At 31.2% G+C, this 15601-nt stretch overlaps 1 protein-coding gene across 2 annotated transcripts in view; it reads right to left on the bottom strand.

Annotated features, from left to right (window-relative positions):
- Window positions 1-22: 22 nt before the first annotated feature.
- The window catches only part of LOC111718080 (myosin-2 heavy chain), a 29595-nt gene continuing 14016 nt past the window's right edge, over window positions 23-15601 (bottom strand). Inside the window, exons 11-23 of one of the 2 annotated variants that reach the window (XM_023493574.1) lie at window positions 14356-14459; window positions 13452-13640; window positions 12165-12330; window positions 11044-11183; window positions 9988-10073; window positions 8812-8963; window positions 7532-7583; window positions 6977-7080; window positions 6297-6497; window positions 5649-5749; window positions 4525-4582; window positions 2316-2384; window positions 23-545 (exon numbers count right to left, since the gene is read on the bottom strand). In XM_023493574.1, coding sequence (XP_023349342.1) covers window positions 471-545; window positions 2316-2384; window positions 4525-4582; window positions 5649-5749; window positions 6297-6497; window positions 6977-7080; window positions 7532-7583; window positions 8812-8963; window positions 9988-10073; window positions 11044-11183; window positions 12165-12330; window positions 13452-13640; window positions 14356-14459 — 1497 coding nt within the window. In that variant the 3' untranslated portion in view covers window positions 23-470. The remainder of the gene's footprint in view (window positions 546-2315; window positions 2385-4524; window positions 4583-5648; window positions 5750-6296; window positions 6498-6976; window positions 7081-7531; window positions 7584-8811; window positions 8964-9987; window positions 10074-11043; window positions 11184-12164; window positions 12331-13451; window positions 13641-14355; window positions 14460-15601) is intronic. The other variant, XM_023493575.1, reaches the window with a different exon arrangement.

Genomic DNA, 15601 nt, shown 5'->3' with positions numbered 1-15601 from the left:
AACTTTAATAGTTTGGGTGTTAGGGAGGGTTGAAAAGAATGGCAAAAAAATTATCAAAAAAGTAAAAATACTTTTTTTGTATTAAACAAATATTGAAGCGTGACAAATGTTTCTATATCTATTTTTCAAGGGGATCTGTAGCTTTAATCACAAAAAAAATATGGGCTATTTAAAATTTTTTTGAACACAGACCGGACTCTTAAGCACCCTGTTCCAACACAACAAAAATGAGACAAACAAATTAGAGGGGGACATCTAGCGCCCCCCCCCCCCCCGCTTGTTTATGGTTAACTCAAGGAATTGAGTCTTTGCCAAACACTTTCTATTCCATATATCCCAATGCCGTATACCTTAGATATTTCATACTGTGAGTTCTATTAGAAAAATTTGATTTGAAATACCAAAGGTTTACATTATCAGGTTGTGCCAAAGATTCAATTTCTTTTTTACAAGTTTACAAATTTAAAATTTTATCTTCCAGTTAAAATATTGTCACTTTCTCCATCAGGAGATTCACGGGTAAACTTCTCTCTAATAGATCTCACCTTAAACAAATATAGTTTATTAATTCATTAATTCAACAAACTTCAAGGGACTGTATGTGTAATTTCAAGTGACCCTCTGTGCAATAAGGGTAATGCCCGATTATCCTTGTAACAATTAGTCTGTTTATCTCGTAGAAAGATCTGTAAAACCTGTTAACAGAGCTTAACCTCAACGCAGCTTAACAGATCGTTAATTATGCAATTATCTCAAAGTATCGAAAAACATGTTTTACATTAAAAGCGGCTTTCAATGATTTAAAAACAAATTCTTTTTCAGTCCCTTTGAGAAGGTAGCTTTTTATATTTCAGTTTGAGTAGATGCATGCATATAGATATGTCCGACATCTTTCATCAGTCAAAGCTTTGAAGGGTACCATTGTGAATCAGGAATAGTTCTCTTTAAATGAAAGGTCACTTGAAATTACGCATATAGTCCCTTTAATTAAACTTAATTTAAGAGGACTGTACACTTGCCCAAAATTACAATTGTCCAAACCCTAGAAGTTTGAAACCTGATAGTTACACTTTTGCTATTTCAAGCTCCATTTAATCCATCACAATTCGTAGTTTGAAATATTAAAGGTCTGCAACATCAGGGTCCAAAGATATAGAGATTAGCAAATTAAAGTTCGATGTAGGAGTAAAAGTAGATAGAAATTATTCCATTTTATTAAAGTTTAATTAAAATAAAAACCAGCCTCTTAAAAAATCTGTTTTAAACATTTTTGAGTATTTGTTGAAAAATCATTTAATTATTTCCAAAAACAAAATACTTGCTAAATTTGTCCTTAAAGGTTTAAATAAAGTCGTTTAATTTTGGACATTTATGAGATATTCAATAAAATTGAATTTTTACAAAAACAAATTATTGCAGACCCTTTATAGCAAAGTTTGATATTTGAATGTATTGACGATGTAATATTCGAACCTTTTTAAATATTTTGGTCATTTTCAAATTTTCAAATAAAAAATCTTTTTTTTTACATTTTCGGAAGCCTCGAAAGAGATCAATGACTTGCCAAAAACTGAAATTTGATTATTTAGAAGATTACAATACTTGTCTCAAGATGTAATTTTCGAGGTTGTGTATTTTTTCAACCTGACTTTTGATATTTTGATATTTTGAATTCTGACAGATCAAGTAATCAAAAATTCAAGAGTTTGAAATTTAATTGATTTTAACCATTGGGGACCGAATTTAATGAATTTGAGCTACGTCGCTAAACCAATCACTGTCGGTTCAAATTTGTACCACCGATTCAAAGTTAAAGATTAAGGAAGGATTTAAATTGGTGATTCAAATTTGAACCGGTCGTAGGTAGACTGCAGTTCAAATTCATTATTTCTATCATAGGCGTTAAATAAAATAAAATGAAAATATTATAATTTATTTTTTTAATAATTTAAATTACATTTAGAGGCGAGTATTGAAGTTCCTTGATTACCCTACTAATATTTTTTTAAAAATTGGCTGACCCTGTATAAATCTAGGAACCCTATAGAAGTAAAGGATTAAATGGGAACTCTATAGAAGTAAAGGATTAAATTAGAAAAAGTAAATCTCTTTTCACCAAAATGATATCTCTTCCTTAAATTCTACTTATTTTGATTAATATCCTCATCATCTTTTTTAATAAAAGGGATTCTTTCCCTCTCGCCAAAATACACATCTTTCAGCAAATATAAGGAATACTTAGATGTGTCTTTAATCCCCAAAATAAGGGTATTTAAAGTTTTTTTAAATAAGTTAACAATTCCTTAAAATTGTACCTTGCCAGGTCTAAACACATCCCCCTCGTTGATTGTGCCAAGTCGGAAAGAATGTGAGCGAACTATTCCCTAGAAAAAAATATATATTTTTACAAAATATTTTTTAGGTTAAAAACACAATTCCGTTGTTAATACTTCAATACCGAATACACCTTTTGAGAAATATACTTCAAGTTCTAGTGTACAATTTTACCGGTAAAAAAAGCAACAGCAAAAACATGTGCGTTATTTACATTCTTGTCTTCTCCGAATGATTGAAACTTGTAATCAGTTGAACATGTTTCAGCAGAATATGGTTAAACTGATAAAACTGATATTAAAATAAAATAAAAAAGACTAAAGTGGCTAAAAAACTAGTTTCTGAGGGTCCATTACACTAAACCATAAGTTAATTTTGCGCTAAATCAAAAAAGAGAAGGTATATTTGGAGAGTATTTTTCTTTAACTTTCAACAGGGTGTCTTAATTAGAAGCATTTAAAACCGGCGAAAAAATCCGCAATTCAAGTACATTGAACTGTTTGTGGTAAATGCCCTACTCCATAAAAGTCTCCCAGACCCGGATCAATCCAGGTACAACTCAATCCCTCTCGTTGGTCTACGAGGCATAAGAACTAATCAATTCAATAACACTTTACTATAAATGTCAATCCGGACACGATCTCTAAACCATAAACTATCTTTGTCAATACGGACACGATCTCAGAACCATAAACTACCAATGTCAACACTGACACAATATGTAAACCATAAACTATCAATGTCAATACGGACACGATCTCTAAACTATAAACTATCAATGTCAATACGGACACAATCTCTAAACCATAAACTATCAATGTCAATACGGACACGATCTCTAAACTATAAACTATCAATGTCAATACGGACACGATCTCTAAACCATAAACTATCAATGTCAATACGGACACGATCTCTAAACCATAAACTATCAATGTCAATACGGACACAATCTCTAAACCATAAACTATCAATGTCAACACGAACACAATCTCTAAACCATAAACTATCAATGTCAATACGGACACGATCTCTAAACTATAAACTATCAATGTCAACACTGACACGATATGTAAACCATAAACTATAATGTCTCAACTTGGACGGGATGTATCTAGACAATGCCCAATCTGTGTCTATCTTTACAAAGTAATTTTGGGACGTTTCTCGTTCGCTGAACAAGGAACAATTTCTCTAACTTGGTAATCTTCCAAGAGTCTATTCCAACTCAGTGTATTTTGGGTTTAAGGTTAACGATTAAGTTTAAAAGACGTAATTACAAGTTTTGCGCCGTTATATACAAAAGTAGTTAAGCTAATCACAATATATGTTCGATGTACTTATTTATAGAAGTATCTAGGTTAGGTTAATCGCAAGCCAAGATTTGCGTAGTTTCTGATAAGCGCATTAAGATTTACGGACAATGTTCAACGTAATTGATCTATGAGGTGCAACTATGGGATCTGCTACGGTATTTATTACATGTTAACCTATTGAATACCTAAATACGGGATTTTATAGAAAACGTAAATATATTTTTAAAACTCATGAGTTCTAACGAAATTTTATACGACTCTAAATTTCAATATTTTTGAAAACAATATTGGATTGAACCGGTTTTAAATATTTGGCGCATATTTTCATAAATGCGTAAATTTAAGAATACAATACTTAAAATGAAAAATAAAACTAATATTGATTGTTAATATTTTCGTCAGAGATTTATATTCTAAAACAAAACAAAAATGTGTAAGCTAAAAATAAAAAATAAATAATTTATTATTGAAGCTGAACTGTAAAACAAATTTTTTATGATGAGGTTTCTTCTCTGGTCCTAAGTGCAGATACCAAAAAAAATGTTTTTTATCATACATGATTAATTTTTTCATATTTTAAGGAGCTGAGTTCCTTCCACAAATTATATTTTCTAATCACAACCTTATTGTATAATCTAATATTTCAAACTTTACAGAATGTAACAGAATTCGTAGTTAAAAAGTTAAAAAGTTAAATATCTAAGGTCTGAGACATTGTGTGGAAAGTTCTTAACCCTTCGGCCACGTAAGTTGACTCAAAAATATTGCGTTTGATCGGTTCAGCTGTTTCACGTGTATTGGGCACAAATAAACAAGAAAAGTATAGAGATTAGAAAATAAGATTTGCAGACGAGTGATCAGTCTAATTTTTAACCTGTATTGTCTGGATGTCGTCTTCCTCGCTTTCTGACTCACTGGTTATCATCCAAGGCCTGACCAACAACATTTGTTTCATGAATTTGTATAAAGTGTTATAAATTTTTGAAATATTTAATACTTTGTTTCAATGATAAAAAGTTCACTGTTTAATAAAATTCAAAGGAATTGAGCCTTTGACACAAACTCAAATTTTCTAATTCCTATATCTTTGCAACTTGATGGTGTAAACATTTGATATTTCAAACTTATATTATTTGATCTAACATAATTCATAGTTTGAAATATCTAAGATCTACGATATTGGGTTGAAAAGATATAGGGATTATAAATCAGAGTTTCTGGCAAAGACTCAATGTATTTTCAAACAAAAATCAAACAAAAATCAAAATCTTGACGCATGGCCTTGAAAACTGATGCACTTTTTTAGCTGTCTTAATCTCTGTACTTTCTTCAACTGAAAGCCAGGGGTGAATATTTTCTCATAAAAATAAATTTTATTTCCCCCTCCCATTTTTTTTTAAATTATTGTTTTTTCCCAAAAAATATATGTGCATTTTTTATTATTATTCTCTAAATTGAGGCAACTAAAAGATTTTTAAAGAAAATTCAATAAATTTTTGGATTACAAGTTAAAAAAACTGAAAAAAGTTAACTTTTGATATCCAATTATTAAATTTTTCACCCAAAAAAATTCAAAATTCAAATTGAAAATATACACCCTTGCTAAAAGCTGTTCCCAGGAATTGTGAGACTTACCTAGCAGTATATATCCCTCCCTGGTCTTCATATTAGACACTTACCTAGCAGTATATATCCCTCTCCTGGTCTTCATATTAAACACTTACCTAGCAGTATATATCCCTCCCCTGGTCTTCATATTAGACACTTACCTAGCAGTATATATCCCTCCCCTGGTCTCCATATTAGACACTTACCTAGCAGTATATATCCCTCCCCTGGTCTCCATATTAGACACTTACCTAGCAGTATATATCCCTCTCCTGGTCTTCATATTAGAGACTTACCTAGCAGTATATATCCCTCTCCTGGTCTTCATATTAGGCACTTACCTAGCAGTATATATCCCTCCCCTGGTCTTCATATTAGACACTTAATTACCTAGCAGTATATATCCCTCCCCTGGTCTTCATATTAGAGAAAGATCCTTCCCTAAGAAAAGATAATCCTCTAGATCTCAACTCTTGTCCCAGAATAGCAGCCTTAAACAGTTCAAATTAAAAAGCTACAACAAAAAAACTGAATTTTTGCAACAATCTCAGATTTTCTAATTTCTATATCTTGGCAACCTGATGTGATGTGGTAGATCTTTGATATTTTAAACTTTGAATTTTGATAAACAATCAGGCTCCAAAGATATAGGCATTAGAAAACTTAAAGGAATTAAATCTTTGCGAAACATTGATATATTTATACTTAAATTACATTATCCATAGATTGAACTATTTAGGGTGTACGACAACGGGTTGCTAAGATATAGGGATTAGATAATCAGAGTTTGTGGCAAAGACTCAATTCCTTTTAAGAAAGTTAATTTTTTCAAAAAACTTAGTTTTTATCAGAAACTTAATTTTCTGAACCCTATATCTTTCAACCCGACGATGTAAACCTTTGATATTTCAAACTTAGATTATTTGATCTGACAGAATTCTTAGTTTGAAATATCAAAGATCTGTACGACATTGGATTGGAAAGATGTAAGGATTAAAATCAGCACAAGGTGCCGGAGTGGGGGGGGGGGTTAAATACCTGGATTGAGGAAACTGATGAATCTCTGGCCTCCTCCTCATCAAACAACCTCTGGTGTTCAGAGGTCGCTTTATTCTTGACCTCTTGAAGTTCGGAGTAGAGGAGGTCAGGGTTTGGAAGAACAGGAGGTCTGGGTTCAGGGTTTAGAAGGATTGGAAGACTGGAAAACGAATTCTCATCTTCAGCTTTCTTCTCCTCTAACTGAAAAGAAAAATTTACAACAACTTTTTTTTTGTTGATTTATAGTATTTTTGTAATTTGATCTGATGTCATAAAATTGGGCTGCGTTTCTTAATATTAGGATTACATGAATCCATTTTAAAACAATTTTGGTAACCTAACCTTTGATTGTACCTCCATTATCGCCAATAAAATGAAGTTTTTTTGTTTGTTATACTCATCTTATACTCATCTCTTGGTAATAATTAAGTTTTTTATACAGGGTTACTCACAAAATATGAGACTGTAAAGATGGCTGAAAACTCTAAAAATATGACGATTTGGTGCTTAATTTTTGGTTTCTGCATTCAATTTAGTATTCTGATGATTTAGCTCAGAAATAAAGCAGTTTTGGCCTACAGGGAACCCTAAATGTAAGAAAAGGAACTAAACAAATTCCGTACAATTGTCTCTGAAGGCCAATCCTTTGTGAGTAACCCTGTAGAGTTTTTAAAATTTACCTCTTGATAAAAATGTTTCCAAGTTCTCTGAATTCTCCTTGCTGCCAGCTTTTCCTTGAAACTGTCAACCTTTCTCGTTGTTCGAGGAGTGAACTGCTCAATACCTTTACAGTGTAAAATGTACATACAAGGAGTGTACTGCTCAATACCTTTACAGTGTCAAATGTACATACAAGGAGTGTACTGCTCAATACCTTTACAGTGTCAAATGTACATACAAGGAGTGTACTGCTCAACACCTTTACAGTGTAAAATGTACATACAATATACTAGGAGTGTACTGCTCAATACCTTTACAAACAGTTTAGGTTTATTGTAGGTGTTTTCATATACAATACAGTTTAGGTTTATTGTAGGTGTTTTCATATACAATACAGTTTAGGTTTATTGTAGGAGAATTCAACAACAAAAAATCCCTAGATATTTTAAAGAATTGTTATTGCATGAAGAAAAAACAGTGAATTTAATTAAATAACAGACAATTATCTAAGTACTGAAAGCACTGAAAGGAGACATGAAACTTAAAAAAAAATATTCACTGTAAAATAAACTAACCTTCATTTTGTCCGAACCTATCACAAGCCCTTTCAACTGTTTCACTAACTATCTACAGACAAAATCATATTTAACATTCTGTAAGATACAGGGTGTCCCACTAAACATGACAGTTGGTGAATAGTTTTTAATGTCTTCTTCCACATACTGTATTAGATATTAAAGACTTTTTGCAGTTAATTTTTTTTTGAAAAAATGTTTAACTCATATATATTTTACTGTGAAATCAATTTTTTTTATAATATAACTGTCATATAAAAAATGTTATTAGTCTCTTTAGTTTCAAACAACTTATCAAATTATCTTGTCAAAGAAGACATTTTAAACTATTCACCAACTGGCATGTTTCGTGGGACACCCTGTATAATAAAAGGGTTGCAGGTCCAATTAAAAACGATTCCCTTAAAGGCTTTGTTAATGTTATGAAAGAATGTTAAATGTTCATGATTTTTCTTTAAAAATAATTGAGGGAATTATTAGATTTTAAATATTTGAGGTTAAAAAAGTAGTTTTTTTTTTCATATTATTGATTAGATAAAGATATAAAGTGTATCGGGCGGCATGGGCCTTTTTTAAAGGGAGAGTCAAAAAATACGACCTATGAAAAAGAATCAATAAATATTTTTTTTAATGAATAATTTCTTTAGTCATTCTTTTTATCCTCCACAAAACTAAAATAATTTGTTGAGTTGAAAACTCTGGTAAATTAATTTAATTAAATAATAGTACAAAAGGGTCTTGTTTGTGTATTATTTTAAATTTAATTAACACTTGATTTAATTGTTAAGACAAAAACAACTTATATCAAAAGAAAATACAAAACAATAGAGGGTACGTTGTTTAAAGATTAGAATTTTTACAAAGAAGAAACGAAATGGGGGGGGGGGTTAGCATGACATTTTTTTCCCACAACAAATCTATCTAGCCTGTAACCATTCTTTAACTAAGAAAGAAAAAAAATCCATGTATGAAATATGATTGCCAATTGTTGACTGCCAGTGTCATTAAAATAAAAACTGTATTTTTTTTTCATTCAGTTGATTTCTATTTGACGTAAATAGCGTTTACAGCGTTGACATGGTTCCAAAAATGAAAAAAATTAATTTAGTTTCTCAAAATTTTTAACCCTGACTCAATGACGTCTATCCATGCATTATCAACATTATCCTGAAAGCGGTATTAAACAGCAATTTTCTATAATTTCTCCAGTTTAGAAAGGTTTCCATAGAAAAGTTTGTTTTTGCAAATTGGGCTGATTATCTCTGTATTGAATTTCAAACCTTAAATTGTGCTTCCATACTCAGCTTAGCTAGATCTTCAGGGGGTGGGGGAGCAGGGAATTCTTCTCCTTCCTCAACATCCTCATCAACCTCATCATCCTCCATATTCCTCTCTTTGTCCTCTGCAGTTACAGGATTCTCTTTATCAACATCTGTAACATTGATGAGAAATCAGCAAGAACATACTAAAAGATTTGAAAACACTAAAGCATAAATTATTAACGTTATTCATAATTATGAACATCATTTTGTAGTACATCTTTAATGTTTACTTCCTCAGAAATATGTCTTTTAAAAAAACTTTTGGTTGGATATCTAAAATAATAGCTAACTTATTGAACATATAGATTACCTTTAGACTCCAGATTTTATTTCAAATATTCAAATAAGCATAAAACACAGCAATTGTGCAGTGTACAAAAACCCAATTTACATAAGAAATTGATTTTAAGGATAATGGTAAAACTATTAAATTCATAACAGAATGACACATTAAATTTATTAAATCATTCCAAAGTTGTTTGGGTCACACTATACAATTTTTAAATATTATAAATATGTAAGATTTTTGAGAAGATTCTTTACAGTAAAACCCTCCTTGTCTGTTTATAAACGGAAATCTAAACAATGCCTAACAATTATGAGACTATCTGAAATACTTCGAATACGTGTGTGTAAATAGAAATTTTATATATTCGCTGAATAAAAAGGAAGACATTTTGCCTTTCGTAATTTTTTTCCATGTCGCAATCTCAGAAATCCAATTATTATTTTTAAGTGATAATTTGTCATAATTTGTTGATGGAAAACTTTTGAAAATTAGTTGTTATCAATTATAATTTTCCTACGGAATATTCCACAAGGTCAAATAGATAAGTGTTTCAGTATATTCTATGGAAACCATTATATAATAAAACACATTAATCAACAATGGAATTATTTTCATGACCCAGCTGACATTAAACTATCTAGTTGACTCATTAAATCTCTAAATTGCATATTTTTTTATTCTTGAAAATTATTAATTTATAATTAAACTATTAAGCAAAAACTCTCTGATGTTAATTAATGTGTTTACGTTCTTTTTTAGTCTAATTGGAACCGGTGGCGTTCTATTTCTTGATAAAATATAACGATGTGTAGGTTTGAGTATTTATGAAAACATTAAATTAGAACCTTCTATTATTTTGAGCTCGATATTTGTATCTAGATGAAGCGCCGAGTGCGTAGATTGCTCAGAGATTTCCATACTTTGGTAGGCCCTGAAAGACAGGAAATTTAAATTTAAAATTCTGCGTAAATTTTGACAAAGTTGACTGCAGACATTGTGTTCACATTTAAAATATATATATATTCTGGTCCATCGGTTTAGGTTTCAGACATAATAATAAATAAAAATCTATTTTTTAATTTTAAAAATGTATAGATGTAAGAGGAGTCGACTTCAAATCATGATATGCAAAAAATATCAATTTATAAAACACAATTATTATTTCTTGAAATTTTGAGTAAATACCATTGCCATGCGTGGTGGAAGGCGATTATATCAATATTAAGACGAATTTTTTTACTACAGGGTGTCCCAATAAACATGAGAATTCTGTGACGAATGCAATATTGTCTTTGTTATGAAAAAGCATTGTAATACCTGATTCAAAAGCCAAAATATTATTATGTGTGCTAGAGTTTATTTGATAAAAACGGTGAATGGCTGTACAAATGTGTCTATAATGTCTTTTCAAGGTGAACAAGAAAGTTTACTCTGTTTGTATATTGCAATTTTCTTGTTTTACTAAGTACAACCGTATGCAGTCAAAACATAAACAAACAAATTTTAAACATAGCAGACGAATATCTTACGGATTATACAGCTTTTTCAGAGGTATCACTAAACTAAATCAAAGAATTATTTGAAAAGACTTATTCGTCACTGAATTCCCATGTTTATTGGGACACCCTGTACGTTTTTAATTTTTAACAAACTTTTTCTCGAATTACAAATTTACAAAAGAGAAGCTTTTTCAATTCAGAGCTTCTCTTTGTTTTTGCGAATCAATGCTGTTTAAAATTTTGATAAGAATTTAAATTTAAAAAAAAAAATATTTAGATACTCCTTTATCATGAGAGCTATTTAATTATTAATAAGCAAAAAGACAAAATCAATATTAACACAATTTTTGCTATTTTTTTTTACCACAACTTTTTGTAGTATGATTTATTTGTTAACAATACCTTTTTACGAACCTTGAATATTTTCTGCTGTGTGATGAATCCTCGGTAACATCCATTTGGTTGAAACTATCATCTTCAGACGTGGAAGACGACATTCGACCCAATCTTCGTCTTTGTAGTAGACTTTGGCTGGATTCAGACTTAAACAATAATATATTTTTAACATGTAACAATATCTATATAATGAGCTCTTCGCTAATAAACCTATATGTGTTTGTATGTTATATAGCTGGTCAAACGGCTGGACCGAATGGGCAAAATTTCTTTTGAGGAATCCATGGCCCGTGGGTGCCCGGCGAGTAACACTGGCTAAAAATGTCAACAAAAAAAAATTCAAAATTTTTTTTTTAATCTAATTTTTCTTAAATTCCACGCCCAACGCCGAGCACTTTAGCTGCTATTTTGAAAAGGCTATTGATATGGTTTGTAAAATCTTAAATAATAATGGTTGGCATACTCAAGGCGGGTATCATTTATAACTAACCCTTTCTGAAACTTTCGACAATATGCAAAAAAAATGGCAAATTTGTTTAAGAAATCCAATAATTATTGTGAAATCTAGTTATAAAGTAAAAAGTGGAGAAGAAAATTTTGCAATTTGCAACAATTTATACATTTTTGAAAACTTAAAATGTGCAAATTCCTTTAACAGGCGCCTGTGCGAAAATCTGTTCAAAATTTCTTTGCAAAAATTGTGAAATCAGCCTGCTTTTGTTATAGACTTTCCAAAAAGTTATAAAATGTTTAAATCCAATGACTGAAAAGTAGGTCTAAATAAAGATTTGATCTGATATATGGAAAATAAGGCATTTAGACAGTATGTTTGAGGAATCAGGCAGTAGGTATGAAAGCCTAGGTATTAGCCTTAAGTGAGGGGGATGTGTTAGTTAGAAAAGCCGGAAAGTTCGAGCTCCCTAGCTCAAATACTTTTCGAGTTATCGCAAAAACACGATAGGTGGGGGGGGGGGGGGGGGTAAAAAACAAGCCTGCATAAATTCGGAACAATCGTCTCTGGAGGCTTAAGCTTTATATCCATGTATTTAGGAGATTATCTTACCTCTAATGCTTTATTGTAATAATACCGAGCATTCAAATAGTTCATGATGTAAAAAAATATTTACCTTTGGCAGTTTTGAAGTTGTTTTACTTGGAGTTGGAATCTTTGAGGGACTAGGTCCTGGGGTCCTAGAACCAGGGACTCTAGAGGCTCTGGGAGACTGTGGAGTAGATCCTGGAGCACTGGAGCAGGGGGTTTTAGAACCAGGAGATGCTGGCTTTATTCCAGCTCTAAGATTACAGGTCATATTATATCGGTCTGCAGGACAATATTAGTACTCCTGAATCTAGTGTACTAAAATTGTCGTCGGCATAGCAATGGTCAATGAAAGTCTTCAAATGACGTTAGTGATTGCAGGCGGAAGATACAATGACAACATACAATGATTGCTGGTAAGAGGGGGGGGGGCGAGGAGGGGGGGGAAAGGATTTTCTCAGCTTTGTAAAGGTATATCTATAGTCACCGAGGTTTCTCTATTATTAAAGAGGGAAGTCCAAACCTCCATTAATATTTGCTATTAATATTCATGAGGGTACCATTTAAAAAGGAGGTAATCAATGTAAAGTGGTTAAATTTTTTCTTTTCAAATTATGAATACATTTCCAAAGGTAATTATGTTCAACTATTACTTCCTTTTTAGTTTTCATCCTTAAAAGGTAGTGACCGGCAATGTATGGTGACTTAACTGAATATGTAGTATTGTGGACAAATTTATTAGGATTCATTTGAGACATACAAAACGTTTCTATGATGTATAATTACTGAGTTTGAGTGCAAAGTAGACGTTCAAAATCATGAATTTGGGTGGGCACGTTTTCAAAATCTTTTTTTTTAATTATTGAATAACGACGACAAAAAATGTAAACAAAATTCCACAGTAAGCTAATTAGTTGTTCAGAAACATGTTGATAAAAAAAAATAAAAATTAACTCTTATCATCGAAAACAAGTAATAAGATTTTCTGCAGATTTTCTGGAATTTTTATTGAAAAGACGACATCAGAAAAATTTGTTTGTAATCTGTGAACAAATTTACAGAAAATTACAAATGCAATATAATGATGAAAACGAAATATTTGATTCAAACATTGATTTATTGGCAATTTTTTTTTTTAAATATGTTCATAAACATCAAATTAGTTTACTTTAGAATTTTTACTATATTTTTTTTTGTCGATTCTGAAAACGTACCCACCCAAATTCATGATTTTGAACGTCGACTTTGCACTCAAACTCAGTAATTATTTATCATGGACACGTTTTATACGTCATAAATGAATTCTAAATGATGTTTTACAATACTGCATACTCAGTTCGACCACCATACATTGCTGGTCACTCCCTTAATGTACCTTGACACTGGCTTGGCAATCTTCGGGCCTTTTCCTGAAGGACCTTGAGTACTATTTGAACCTGGAGAAGGGTTTACTCCTCCCCTTGGTTTAGGTTTGCTAAGTTCTATTGATTTATTCAGCTGCTGTTGCCTTGATATACACTGCGGAGATACAGTAGATCGTGATCTCTTAGCATGTCCACGGATTCTAAGAAAATATAAAAAAATGAGAATTTAATTGAAAATTGTTTATTGCGACAAAACATATCCAACATGGTTGAAATCCCCCCCTTTCCAATTTGTCTGTCTGTCTATATCCAATAAACGCCAAAACGGCTGAACCGAAAATTATGCTAGGAAAAAATTTATATATTTACTTTAATAGAAAATTTACCAATTAAAACAGAAAAAGAGCAATTAAAAACTGCTTTATAATTATAAGCTAAATCAAAAAGTGAGAATTTTAAATAGGAAGGGTGGCACGAAGCGCCCTAAAACCCTAATAACACTTAATTCCTCCATTATTACTTTTTTAAATGTTAAAAACTTTGATATAAAATTTGAAGACGACCGCTTATGATATGAAATATGAATTAAGTGCTTAAGTTAGTCCGATTTCTAGTTTGAAAGTCATTTATTTGTTTTTAACTACATAAGGGTGAAAGGACAGTTTCAAGTTTAGTTGTCTTCAAGGTGTTTAAAATGTTGTATTTTTAAATATTTTCCAAAAAAAGCTGACTCATTTAAAAATTGATTTTCGCCTTATCCACCGCCTGGCTTGTCCGCTGATTGGGATATACATGAAAATCAACTTATAATGTGACATGATTCTGTGTACAGTACACCACTTATGTGTTTCATGATCATTAAACTATTTCAATCAAAAACTGAGTTTATCAGTTTTATGATTCCCTCTGTATAACCTGATATCTCCTGAGCTGGCTCTTCTTGAGAGGGCAGGACTGGTTTGAACTCCTTTATCCTTCCTTTCTCCCGGTTCATAAACTATCTCTAACTCATCTTGCAACTAAAAACAGGAAAACTTATCTAAGGGGACTGTAAGGCTGGGATCAATCAACCCTTTATGCAAGAATGGCTCTGCCTGATTTAAAATCTTTGTCTAAATAAGTAAATTTAATTATTTTCGATCAGAAATACGCACGTTTAAACCTAGAAGACGACATTATTGATTAGATAAAGGTTTCAAGGGTACCGTTGTGAATCGAGTATTTTCATCTGCTTTGCAATACATGAAAGATAATAATGGAACAGAACACTCGCTTCAAGTTCAAACTCTAATAATGATTGTAGATTACACATTTCGAAAAATGTATAGGCGCAAAATTTCTTCTGGGTGATTTTACGGCTCAGTCTATCAAACCTCGTATATCCTTTACTAAAAAGTATAGGAAAGTCCGGTAGATTGAAACATTAAGGGTTTAATGACATTAACTCTTCATTAACTCTTCAGGCTTGGCTAAATATAAAAACTCTATTCTATTCTATTTTCTTTATATTTGCAACCTGATGGTGTAAACCTTTGAAATGTCAAACTTTGACTACGACATTATATTGGAAAGACATTAAGATTAGAAAACAAGAGTATGAGGAGATATCAGTTCTCTGGTTTTTCCAGAAGTTTATACTTTGGTTATTTTTACGACAAATACACTGTTAACACAAATGCTGTTTTAAATGCTGTTTTGTTCTTTATTTATTATTGAGAGACATCTGCTTCACATAAATAATAAGTTTCTAGACCTCTAGCATTACTAATCATGTTTTTTAAAGATAGAAATATCGTAGGCTCTAATTGAAAATTTGATATGATATTGCTAATTTTGATCTTAATATGATCACGTGTACTCGTAATATATATATATTTTTTATTAAAATGAATCTAGTTTTAACTTGGAATTATTTTCTTAAATTAATTATTATTCTATGATACAGCGCTAAAAGATAAACAATGTTCTCTTTCCTTGAGCTCTGACATTAAATGAGTAGCTAATATTTGAATATTAAATGTACACCATTTTTTTAAAAAGTAATTTAGTTAAAATGAAAAAAAAACGTAACGAAGCGTCTGGAAGACAGATCAAAGACGGCAATCATGTTTGGTAATTTTGCCACTGTGAAAAAATCTCACAGATTCTGAACACTTGCCAC

Source organism: Eurytemora carolleeae, unplaced genomic scaffold, assembly GCF_000591075.1.
Source record: "Eurytemora carolleeae unplaced genomic scaffold, Eaff_2.0 scaffold1480, whole genome shotgun sequence".
In the NCBI taxonomy this organism is placed as follows: domain Eukaryota; kingdom Metazoa; phylum Arthropoda; class Copepoda; order Calanoida; family Temoridae; genus Eurytemora; species Eurytemora carolleeae.
Note: the sequence above shows the minus strand (reverse complement) of the source record. Positions and strands in the feature narration are given on the sequence as shown.